Source organism: Lagopus muta, chromosome 17 (assembly GCF_023343835.1).
Source record: "Lagopus muta isolate bLagMut1 chromosome 17, bLagMut1 primary, whole genome shotgun sequence".
Lineage (NCBI taxonomy): Eukaryota > Metazoa > Chordata > Aves > Galliformes > Phasianidae > Lagopus > Lagopus muta.
The window spans coordinates 12,298,604-12,311,633 of record NC_064449.1 but is presented as its reverse complement, the minus strand read 5'-3'; the positions used below and the strand labels follow the sequence as shown (position 1 = coordinate 12,311,633).

Genomic DNA, 13,030 nt, shown 5'->3' with positions numbered 1-13,030 from the left:
GCTGCACCTCTCTTAGCATTTAAGGGCTGAGTGCCCCTGGGGAAGGGTCTTTGCTTGGAGATCCTTCTCTTGTTAAGTCTTTCCTGTGAGTCTAGATCTTCAGAGACAGGTGAGCACCCTTCCTTTTCTTTGTAACACCACTCCATCCATGCTGGTTCTCAGGTTTGTGCTGAGCTTCATTACCACCTCTGAAATTCTCTGAGGGTGGACAAAATGATGCTTTGAAACTTCTTCCAAGACACGCTCTCTGACCTAATAAGCTGCTGTTCTGAAACTCGTTAGTGAAGTGCAAAGTTGCTGGGGACTAAAGGACTGTGGATGGGTTGGACCAGATCAGGGTAAATGACCTCCTTCCCATTCTAAGACATTGTAGGATTGAAATTCTTTCCTCCTGGTTCCTCCATGTCTTGTGCTAAAGGACTATGGTTTAGGCACCTGACCTGGTTTAGGCTCTTTCTTAGTGTATGGACAACTCTGAGAAGAGCTGAAGCAGAAGAACATCCCTTTCCTCCCATGACCTGCTGTGTACTTTGAATGAGCCCGAAGGTAGAGGGGGAACTCATTCTTTCAGAAATCTCAGGTTCTTTATCCTTTCTCTGGGAAGTTCTGACTACGTCAGCTGATAGCACTTCTTGCACTATCGCCACTGCTGTCTAGAAGAAAAGGATGCATGTGCTACCATGAATTAGCAGACAGAAAACTGTCTGTTGAGCACTTGCCTTCTTGTGATGTAGGAGGGCAAGAAATGAACAGCTGGGCCCTGTCGTGTTGTCTCCCAAGGGCATCAAATGAACCTCCAGTTGTGCAATGCTGTGAGCAACGCTATTTTCAGGAAAAGGCAAACTTTTCTGACAGGTGTGGGACACCAGGGAGCCAGGCACTGTGCTGCACTGCATTAGAGTTGCTTCTCTGCCTGAGCTGAAACCAGCCTTGGAGCTGGGGAATGTGCAGAATGTGGAAGTGCAGAGAGCTGGCTCTGTTCTCACTGTAAGGGGAGACTCTCTCTGTAACATTAGAGCATTTTTCAGAGCTTTGGTAAGCACCAGCTGAATATCTTAATAGTTTTCTCCTAGAATTAGTCTTGGCTGGTTTGAGTGACTGTTGGTGTGAAGGAATCTGAAGAGGAACCATTAGTGTTTAATAGCTCTGGGATACAGGCACCGAAACCAAAACTCAAAACACAGCATGTGAGAAACTTCGGAAGAAGTACTGATCTATGGGAGATGCACAGAAGCAAACATGCCAGGAGAGCTTTAAGGACATGAGAAGGTGGACAACTCACTGGGCACAGCAGGGTTCTGCTTCTAGATTGCACTTTCCTGTTTCTCTGGATGCAATGAGTCAGGTGATGCTCCTTCCAGCACCACGTGCCCAGGGGCTCAATGTTCATCCCAAACAATCCTGACACTGCACGAGTCTCTGAAGCCCTAAGAGCAATGAGATGAAAATGAGAGTAAAACTTCAATATTACGGTAACACCTGGGCTGTGCCTCAGAAGACTGGGATCCAATAATGCTCTATCTAAAGCCCTGAGGCTTGGCTTTTAAGACTGAACCTGCAGGCTTTCTTCTACTATTAAATACACTGCACTAGCTCTTCAGAGTACTCTGGAGTGTCTCTCACCAGAGACATGTAGCTTCTGTAACCAAAGAATAGTAAGGCATGCTGTGTTGCAGGAGAGAGGGGACAAAAAGGCAGGGGAAAAAAGTCAAGGGAACTTCCCCTACACAAACACAGCTGTCCAGATCTTTTCAAAGGCAATAAAATACCTGCTATTTCATTAGCAGAAATGCTGAAGCAGAGACTGATACTTCAGCTCAGCATGTGATGCCACACTGGAAGCAGAGTTCAGCTACGGTGGGTCTGCCCTCATAACCAATCCTCTGCCTCAGGCATTATGGATAAGGCAGAATTTGTGCTGATTCTGTTGCCAATCAAATCTAACTGCTAGTTGTTCGACCCAACATAAAATTTAAAAGGATGAGCACTGAGACTCAAGCAACAGTTTCTGCTATAAGAACTAAAGTAACAGCTACCACTGCCAACACAAAACAATATGGACACAAATCTATGAGGTGGTCTCCCTAAATTAATTCTATTTGTTGTTTTACGCGACAATGACCCTTCCACCTCCTTTTTGGAGGCTGGAGTCTAGATGTTGGCAAGCCTCTCCTGATGCACAGATTTGATCACAGATGTGGTGATTGTTGAAAAAGTGCATTTTTTGGCTGAGAGTTTGCTCTTTTAAGTGGAGTTATTTTGCTCTTTATATCTCTTGTAGCTTCCATAGATATAATCAGGAGACATTACTAGTGAAGCAACCAATGTAGATATGGCCCTCGACAATTCTCCTTCACTCACTGCAGCTCAGGCAAGCTGAAATTCTGGATACCCATGAAATAGAGGAAATACAACCAGATGAACTGCTTCCTTTTCAAGTAGTTGCTTATTTTGCCACATGAGTGCTCTGAACAAATCTCTGCTGAGGCAACAGGTTTTTGTACAGTTGCATAAAGGATCCCCTGTGTCCCTGAACTGAGTCACTTTAAAATGCTGCCAGCTTTGTTGCACGCTTCTGAGTTTGGTGCATGAGCAGCTGTGCCCTGGCTCCTGACTGGCCACTCTGTTCAGTCCCTATGATCCCTGAAGCTGCTGTAATCACTGTGGAAGTTACTTGATTTCCCTAATACCAGACCTTTGCCAATTCTTTGCTCAAGGCATACTCTGGGGTAAGCATGGCACTTATTCTTTTCCCTGATGGGTAAACAGATCCCACCTTCAACATCCTGTTTGTACCTTATCTGGGAAATCACTGTTTCATTGGGCTTCAGACCAAGCGTGATGCAACTAAGGGCCTCACATAAATATCCAGACATCCTGTTTCAGTAATTATTCAAGTGTCTGAATCCAGACAAAGCAAAGCCATGCTCTATGTGAAGAGCACATATTAGTTTTTCAATGTGGGCATTTGCATGTTTGTTTGTTTTGTACCCACTGCCTGCTTTCACCCTATAGCAGCATTTTGTCTAACTGCATCCTATCAAATACCATCTTGGCTTACTCTATTACTGCTAAGGACTTACTCTTGTAGACAGAAACACCCCATATCCTCTGTATTGTTAAGAACTGGTTCTGTACATTGTGTAAGGCTGTACCTTTATTTTCAATTAAATTTTTGTATCAGTTGAAGATCTACTGTCCATGATTCCACATCATCAAAAAGTGCTGGGCCCTCTGAAATCAATCTGATTTGGGATTCCAGTTTAAGGCTTCAGCACGCTGTCCTAAATCCAAACTCAGTTTGACAGCAGAACTGCCTGCCTGTGATTAAAAGTCAGATAAAGCAGGTGATGAGAAGCATGAGAGACTTCTAGATTAATCAGACATCGACTGAAGGGTCAGAATTAATTCACAATTTACACACACATTTTGCAATTAGTGTTGATGGGAAAGGAAGAGGAAAACACACACAGCAATTAAATGTGGTTTTGTTGGATTCTTCTGTTAAATGTACCCAGCTGTTGTAGGGGCTTCAGCTTCTGTGTAGCTGAGATTAAGCAGAGGAGAAGGAGGGAGGGGGAAAAAAAAAAAAAAAAAAAAAAAGGAAGTCTGAAGCTGTGCTCTAAAATTTGTCACTATTTAAGTGTTTGGACATAATAACCTAGAAAACAGGAAGAAGGTCCTAACAGTCACAACTGGGCTGGTAAGGGGCGGTAAATAGCTGTAGGTCTCTGCATTTCTGCCATCTCTGTATGTGTTTCTACGGAAAAATGAAGACACGTTTTCAACAAAATAACCCTTCAAGTCCATAAATCTCTTCTCTGGAAGAAGCACCAAGAGCAATGTCTCAAAGTGGGGCTTGATAAATATATGAGATTATATTACCTGGATAACCAGGACATCGCTTCAGTCTTACGCCCCATCAAGAGAAAACTTTTCGAGTTACTGATAACAAAGTAATTCTGTTCTTCCTTCTGCTGTTCTCACTGTGCACTGCTCTAGCAATTGTTATCATCTGTCATCTGACAGTGAATCAGGCCTCTGGGGAAACTACACTTTTGCCTGAAATAACCAGATCCTTTCTTTCAGCCCAGTTGTGGAAACAAATAAGAAAAGCCTGAAATCCAAAGCCTGAATGTTAGGAAAGGTGAATTATTGACTCCTTGGTTCCGCAATTAGTTTGCATTAGAGCTGGTAAAACCACCTGCTGACTACTGTCAAACTTCTGTCAAGTCTTCTAATTAAAACTCAGGGCAACAGATGGCATACCCAGAAGCCTATGGGAAAATGCAGGAAATAGTAGAATTCCAGAGGAACAGTGTTTCATCTTGAAGGATGCAAGGAGTCGCAAAGTGCTTAAGAAAAACTATCCTGCAAGAAAAGCTGCCTTGTTGCGGGCATTAACTTTCCCTGCATGCAATTAATTGAATCACAGAATCACCCGGGTTGGAAGGGACCCCAAGGATCATGTAGTTCCAACCCCCCTGCCTAGCAGGGCCACCAAACATACACATTCAGATCAGGTTGCCCAGGACCCCGTCCAACCTGGCCTTAAACACGTCCAAGGACGGGGCATCCACAACCTCCCTGGGCAGCCCATTCCAGGGCCTAACCACTCTCCTAGTAAAGAACTTCCCCCTAACATCCAATCTAAATCTAAATTGAAGACAGGAGGAGAGCTCAAAACATGCAGTGACAGGCAGCCACACCATAATTTATCAAGAATTATACATGATCTCCACAAGTCACTGAAACACCAGCACTCTGACAATCCTGGCATCAAGTGTGCAAAAGATCACAATGCTGCAATGCACACAGGAAAGCACGACCTGCTTACTTCAAGCTTCTTTTCAATTGGTGATGGATCCAGCCTCCCAGCTTACATTGCTGTCTAGCCACAGGCTGAAAGCTCTGCTGTGGAGTTCTCTTTCTCTAAAAGTGTGGTCAGGCACTGGAATGGGCTGCCCAGGGAGGTGGTGGAGTCACCGTCCCTAGAGGTGTTCAAGGAACGTTTGGATTTTGTGTTGAGGGATGTGGTTCAGAGAGAACTATTGGTGATAGGTGGATGGTTGGACTGGATGATCTTGATGTCTTTTCCAACCATGGCGATTCTGTGATGTGTGGGTGTGGTACTTCTTAGATGGGTAGCTATGGGATAACACAAACATGGGGGTGGAAAAAACAGGGCACAGAACCCAAAACACTGTAAAATTTAAACATTCACAGTGAGATAGGGGACAACACAAAGTAAGGGAAAGAAGGAGTAAAAGGAGTAAGAGTGGTGAGACAGTAAAGCAGTGAGTCATACTTTTTCCCCTCCTAATTTTCTTGCATCGTGGCACTGCAAGATGAAGATTAAATGTTATTTTTAATAAGTCTGGCCTATATGTCTTAGGGGTGACATGATTTTATTTACATGTTCAGATGTCAGTTTAATATAGGTATGCTAGCACCACCTGATTTGAGTCTTGCATTAGACAGATCCCTTTCCCCATGCATGGGCAGGATTGAACACAGCTGCAGGAAATTACAGGCAAGTGAGGAATTGTAGAACCTGGCTCATTAATCTTCAGTGCTAACAGATGTTTCCAAAGTCACCCAGCTTATATTCTCAGAAATAGATTTAAATATATGTAATTCACATGTACAATTCAAAATTACCCTCCAGAAGAGTAAAACTGCAGCAGCATGTTGCAGCTTCTGCCGTCACTCACCATACAACTTGGCTTTTTTTTTCAAACGCCCATATCAGCTGTTAGCACAAGTGTTGTGACCTGGATTCAAAGATGTTTTTAAACCTCTGATTACACAGCCTACATTCTAGCTATGGAAATGAGGCCAGGTGGATTCTATATTTAAAAGCCTTCAGCTAAAATAGTGGAGCTATTACCAGAGCTTTAGGGCTTGAAGGGCTTCATGGTGCCTATATGTCTGAGAGATGTGCTGGCTTTATCTCCTTGTTTTACATTTCATTCATTTTACTTACTAACAGGATTTTAGGTATCTCAGCAGTGTTCTGCCTAGCTCTGCTGCCTTTCCCTTCATCAGCCTAGGGATGGTTCCCCTCCCAGTGTTCATGTGCCATCTCCAGCCTTGTTAACAGAAGACCAATCTGCTGTTAACACCACACCCTGACTTTCCTGCACCACCCAATGTTCATTTTCACCAGAGAAGCTGCAGGCAATTTCCAAGTACCTTGAAAAGCACAGTAATAAGGAGGAGTAATAAGGAGAACCTTTGCAGAAGATGTATCTGAAGCTTAAAAGTCTCAGTGTTTCTAGTCCTAGTACAGCTCCTTTCCTTTTTCTGTTTTCCTGATTTTTTTCTCAGCCTTACTGCTCTGGGATGCGTTCCTACTTCAAAGTCCCTGCCCACATAGAAGCTAAAAGCATTAGCTGGGTTTTACCTTCTAAACTGTCTATTAAAAGACTTGCTGAGCTAGCCCAGGAGAACAACGCATGCTATTGATTTGCTACTCTGTCAGATGTGCCACAAACCTCTGAAAAATTTATGAAGGAGCAAAGGTATGTACAACACAGATAAGAGGTATTATGGGGGGATGGTGGCTTTTGGTTTTGATTTCTTTGTTTGATCGTGGATTTTTTGTTGTTGTTATGGAGTAGGGAATCTTATTTGTTTTGATCTTGTTTCACAAATTGATTTATCGATTTTTTATTTTTTTTTTAATGAATAGAAACATTGATTTTATTGGTTTTCTGGTTGAAAAAGCCAAGCATTCTGCTGACCTTCTGCAGAATTATACCTTTTCCAAATTCTGAAAAGAGCCTGGCTGTCCTCATGCTCAATCTGTTCAAATGCATTGAATTAAATTAGATGTAAAGGTTTCTACACTTGTGTCCCAATGGTTTTAGGGTTAGGATTTTGGTCTGAAAGTGTAGCACAGGCTTTCATTCCAATGGTATGTATGTTTTAGAAATATGGCAAAAGAAAATCCAACAAATTCAAACTATACAAGTAAAACTGTAAGTGGTTTTCTATTTACCTTAATAGAATGGCCAATGCAGATAATTCCAGAGGAAGAGCCACATCTGGGGTATGAATTACATGTCAGTGGTTCAAAGGACGTTAGTAAAGATGCCCAGAATCCAACTTTCTTATGCCAGCCTAGATTCTGATACAGTGTTCATACTGGAGCTACTGAACAGGCAGCTTGACGAGATTAGCTTTCTTTGCGATGAAGTAGTACTTAGCCTGAGTAGGCTGTCCACACAGGAGCTAAAGAAAGTAGCTTACCTCGTTGCCAGTTTGGCTGCATCTGCTGCAGCACTTCCATTGACCAGAAGGGACACGTTAGATACAGCTCCAGCTAGGAAACACTCCACAATGCCTCGGTTTCTCTGAGGGCAGTAGCCAAAGTCATCTCCAGTTACTATTAGCTTTGCCTGAAACATCCTTAGAGGTCATGGCTAGTTTAAAAAAAAAAAAAAAAAAATCAGCAATTTGCAAATTGGAAGCAAGGAGAAAAAGGCAGGCTCAGCGAGGTCAAACCCAACCGTGACACAGCTCTTTGTGGACTCCCGTCACTTCAGCCTGCCTGCTGTCTCACAGTTTGTACAGCAGCTGGATTGGTGCGTGGTCATCAGCTCGCACCGTGCCTGCTTCCTGAAAGAAAGCACCAGAGCCGCCTTCTGCAGAAAGGCAGGCCTGCCTGCACTTTGCACTGCACTGAACTGCATAAAAGATCAGGGGCTCTATGCGCTAGTTTAATAGGTCGAGGGCGCGTTAGAGGGTTCAAATTCCCTTTCCCAAGGCTCACCCGCAGGGCCCGGAGCGAGGCGGCAGAACTGCAGAACGCCGAGGGCATCCCGCCGGCCCCCAGCGCGGCCAGCACGGCGCGTCCCCGCGAGGACACGGCGCCTACCTCCTCTCCTGACCACCGCCGCCGTGCACGCAGCGCTCCCGGTCGCCGCCGTGCACGCAGTGCCGGTTCTGCCGGCGGAGCTCCGCACGCGCCTCGCCGCCGCACGTCCCACCGCTCTTCGTGCGCACCCCCGCGGGCGGCTCGCCCGAGCCGAGCGGCTCCTCCTCGGCGCTGCGAGCGGCGGGACCTTCCGCCGGCGGCCCCTGGCGGCCGTGGCGACGCAGGAGGGAGGCTGGGGGGAGGCACCGGGCGCCGCGCGAGACGGCGAGGAGCGGTGCGGAGGCGCCCGGGTCGGCCTCGGCAGGTGCGGGCGTCGCCTGTGGGGAGGCTCGTGCCGGCGGCTGCAGGTGCTGCGAGTAATTCCGTTAGGCGCTCCGAGTGCTCCAGTGCAAAATGAACCGCCCCGACAATGCCGCGAACGGGCGGCTCCTCGGTCCGTGATCCCCACCGTACCGCTCGCATCTTTCCGCCACCTTGGCTTGTCGGCGGTGTGAACTCTGCGGTCTCAGAACTTCATTTCTGCCAACTTTGCTCAGGAAATCCCCACAGATCTCGGCTCCCCACTGGGGAAGGGCAGAGAGAACAGAGTTCTGGGAAGGGCCGCTCCTAACACGTGCTGTCGCTCAGGGTTGGATGTAAGCCAGTTCTCCATCATGCTGTGTGTAAAATCCTGCTCGTCCTCGCATTCAACTGCCATTTTTCCTTACTGTAGAAAAATTATTCTTGACCGACCAGAGTGAAAGTGAAAAAACGCGCTGAGTAGCTCAGAAATGTTGAATGGGAGCTGTTATCAGCCCGCAGAAGGAAAACATGAAGTTCCAGCAAAGCAGAATACGCCCCTTCTCAGTCTGTAATGTTACTTCAAATTATTCAGCCATTCCCATTATAGCAGAAAAAATAACAATCTGATGTTTGGAGCAGGGAAAGGGTGACAGTTCAGAAAGCACTGGGATCACACGTCTGTGAATTCAGGGTTACCGTTAACCTCTTCTAAGGAGCAGGAGTGCAAAAATGGGAGGTCTGCCCCCTTAGTGACTCATTTCCCATAAGAAAGATTACATGGAATTAATTTTTTTTATGAGAGATATTCAAAAGTATTAGAGAACTTGCTAAATCTGGCAGTATCTGCGTTTCCATCACTTCACAGCAGTGTACTTCTGTTACAGATGAGTTTTTCATGTTCTGTAAGGGCTTCCAGTGCCATTGGCATTTCTGAGCGGATATTTGCACGCTGCTACTTGCTTCCTCTTCTAGATGAAGCTCTCATTCACCCATGGCTTCATTTACTGATGAGGGCTATTACTACAACAGATTAAATCAGCATGGCCCTGAAGTAATGTCATGAATCAATAACAGATGCATCTTTCCCTTACCAATGCAAACTCCAGGGTTTTCTGCCTCCTTTCTAATACTACCAATGCCGCTTGACTCTGCACAGGTGAGAGATGCTGCATATGAATCTTAAACAACGCCTGGCTTCTCAACCTTCTTAATCTTAGTGTGCATTTAACACTGTTAACAGTAACATCCTTCTTAATCACTGAACAAAGTTCCTGGAGGCTTTTCTTATCTGACTTTATTCCCAATTATCCATTAACCCATCCTGTGATTGGACCTTTCCCAAGATCCTGTACTTTGTAGCTCACCCTCTGCACAGTCTTGAGGAAAGCAGACTCAGCGTGGAACTGAAAGGCAAGGCAGACTTCCTCTGGCTACACTCTGATCTTCTTTTAAGTAATGGATGAGGATATTGGACAGCACTTCTGGTGGCACTGCCTGAGCCAGGATATGCATTAAGCACCGGCTGCATCTTCTAGCAACCTTATCTTAGTCACAGAAGCTAGCAAGAACTTTCTCCATCCTCGAGTCATGGTACTTCACTGGTTTTGAGCTTCAATTTCTTTCCCCAAACTTCCATTTATTCAATAGCAGATTTAGGGGGTTCCTGCATTTTACAAAAGCCTTCCTAAATGCAAATACTTCAAGCGAACTGTTTGCTGACACAGAACATGCATGTTCTTTTTCTTGTTCCCTCGCTGCCATGAGTTAGTTCATTTGGGATTACAATGGTAGCACAGTAGAACTCCATTTTTCTTATCTTTGAACATCAAATGTAAAAAACAAGGTGTTTGAGTCAAATGAAGTAAAATCCACTTTAAATGAAAGGATGATAACATTTTCTTTTCTAATCCACCCTGAAAGATTTAAAAATTACTGCAAAGGCAGTGGCTACTGTAGAAATGTTTAAGTCTTTGCACGACTGTAAAGAAGACTATTTTCAGAGGGAGAAAAAGACATTTTTGTTCACATGGTCACTGCCTGTCTCATAGTCTTGTTTTAGTTAACAGCGAGATGCCTTGGCCAGTTTCAGCCTCCTTTGCAGCAGAGGTATAGGTTCTCCTATACTTCCAGTGTCCAGTGTCTTCTGCTTATTTAGCTATTTACCTCATTCTTACATTCTACTTTTGTCTACTGAATGCAGAATTATAAACAGCTGATTTGGAGTATTTAATCCTTAAACAATGTGGGCTAAGTAATAAGCTGCAATTCTAGAAATTTTTCGCAAGCTACATCTCTTGCCATTTTGATTTCTCCTTAGGTAACAGCATCCTGTTGATATTACTACTGCTTATTATTTGTATTCTAGCCATGCTTACTTAGAGGTCACAGAAGAGGTCTAGTGTAAGACATGCCAATGGATACAAATATTTTATCTGGAATGAGGTTATAACTCTACATTCATCAGCATGGGTGCAAAAGGAGACAAAAAATAACACAGCTTGTTTACAGGCCTGATTCTCTAATGTTACTCTCTTGTACTCAGTAGTTTGTCCTTACTGCCACCAGTGAGAGGACGAAGCACACAGAAAGGTCAATGGAAAAGCTCATTCAGACTTATTTTTGCATCAGATCCTAATAAGGTCAGAACTGTGCCCCATATATTTTGCCTGGCGTTACTGACAGTCCAGGAAAGAGAAACCAGGCAATGTTATTGCAGTGTTCTTCATAAATCAGAGGCTGTTTATATGCAAAGATGCACTACTTTCTGAGGTGTACATCAATCCCAGGAGTTGTCTGCCATGCTACCTTGGTTGTCAGTCACTGCTATTGTTGCACACAGCAAACAGAAAACTTACAACATTTTATAAAAAGGCCAATATAAAAAGAAGGAAAATCCTTTTCTGTAATACATTTCTTTGGATTAGTGTATTCCCTCTGAAATTTTCATGTGCTACAGATTTCCCATTCCTGTACACCAAAATTACATTAAAATCTGCTTTTCAGGGACGGCCAGGTTGTACTTAGAGGTGCACCTGAGTGGAAATTGTAGGTGCTTTCAGTCCTTGAAAATCAAGTATATGAAATGACTGCAGGGTTAAGTGTCTGAAAACAGAAGGCACTGTAGTTGCACACCATATACTTCGCTTTTGCAGCACTGCTGAACTATTCTGTGTGTGTACAGAAGCAGCACTATGAGATTCCTATGAATATGCTGTCGTTTCCATTCCCAACATGCACCATTAGTTAATTTCTGTGTCAAGTTTACCTGCCGCTTACAGCATTCTGCTAGAAACTATGGTGGGCCCTATAGCAATGAGGTGGCTGTTAATTGCCACGGGTGTTCAGCATTGATAGGGTTCTTTGTTGGCAACTGTTCTAACCCAATTACATTTCTAAAGTACAACTGAAAAGCATTGTAGGGAGTACCGTGTAAACAGTACTAAATGCACTAAGGCTGAGTGACCTCCCAGAAAGACAAACAGGTGCTAGCTAAAGCCCCATATGATTGATTCTCCATGGCTAAAATGGCAACTACAGACATCTGTTTTTGCCATATGCGTAACAAGTGCAAATGTGAGCTCCTGTCTTAGCAAGGTTTCTTAGAATGACAGAAATATAGCATTTGGCTATCAATGTAAGACTTTTGTGTGTGTGTGTGTGTGTACTGGGACTATGAAGTTTTAGTCCTCAGGTAAACACACCGGGCTTGTGTGCATGCACGCAAATGTGAACATGTCACTGAGTTTAGGACACAGGCTTCTTGTAAGGTAAGTATGACATTTAAGTCAGAAATTGTTCTTAGGTCAGATACATAAAACAGGCCAGCATGAAAAAAACCCTGAGCATTCAAGTGAGTGGTATCACATGGGTAGAAAACAACCTCACAGATTGGTGGAAGAGATAAAGTGTCATCTGAGCATCTTACGATGTTTCTTCCAGCCAGCAGCACTAATGTGTTTTCTAAATCATCCCGTGATAGAAAAGTATGATGCTGCAGTTCTGTGCTGTTGCCAACGCAGAATACAATCCTTACAAATAATTAAATCCCAAGGCAGGTGCTCTTCTACATGTTACTGCATTGCTAATAAGATAAAAAGTTTTTCCTCTGTTAAATGATGCTGATTTTGGGAGCGTCACACCAGACCGTTCCTGAGATACGGACCAATTCAGTGATGAGTTCCAGAGGCAAAAGCTAATGGACTATGTAGGAGTTCCTGTGTCCTTTATCCATAGCTGTTCCCTATTGGTAAAGGAGGCTGTTATTATCTGCTGGGGGGAAATCCTTCAGTCTCCAGCACCATGCAATGAAGTACAACGCTTTCTTTATCCAGTTTCCTGTTATACAGAATAGGTACTAATAATCTCTTTATATTAGAAGAAGTTTACAAAAGGAACTGAAACACAGCAGATGAACTTTCAGGTGCAAAACCAGACACGATCACCACCACCAGCCACACAGCAGTCAGCATTACTCTGTGTGGCACTTACACCCCAGCGCGAGAAGCTCTAACGCAGCTACGCTATCACACACTTTGCTCTGTGTTTCCTTGCGAGGCCTATCGCCAGCGATTATTTCTCTAACAGTCCCGACTACGCGTTAGATGAGAATGCTGCTGTAACGAACCTGGCAGGCTGTCCTCTGACACCCAATTTTCAGCAAGGGGAAGCTCCTCGTGAGGAAAGCGCACTGATTTCCCCGTGCCCTTGGGAGCACCCAGGGGGTGATAACGCTCCGTGCCTGGCCACGGCCGCAGCAGAGGTCGGGAGCTGTGCAGACAGGCACTGAGGCGGGCGAAACGAACGGCCCACAAAAGCCCGATTCCGGCGCAGGGCCCCGCCCGGCCCGTCGCTGAGGTAAAAGCGTCT

At 44.6% G+C, this 13,030-nt stretch overlaps 1 protein-coding gene across 4 annotated transcripts in view; it reads right to left on the bottom strand.

Moving 5' to 3' along the window:
* Positions 1-13,030, bottom strand: part of YDJC (YdjC chitooligosaccharide deacetylase homolog) — a 21,653-nt gene extending 8,623 nt beyond the window's left edge. Inside the window, exons 1-2 of one of the 4 annotated variants that reach the window (XM_048964650.1) lie at positions 12,789-13,030; positions 7,255-7,427 (exon numbers count right to left, since the gene is read on the bottom strand). In XM_048964650.1, the coding sequence (XP_048820607.1) occupies positions 7,255-7,412 (158 nt within the window). In that variant the 5' untranslated portion in view covers positions 7,413-7,427; positions 12,789-13,030. Of the gene's footprint in view, positions 1-7,254; positions 7,428-7,514; positions 7,753-7,777; positions 8,090-12,788 lie in introns of those variants that run through there. The other 3 variants (XM_048964651.1, XM_048964653.1, XM_048964652.1) reach the window with 3 other exon arrangements.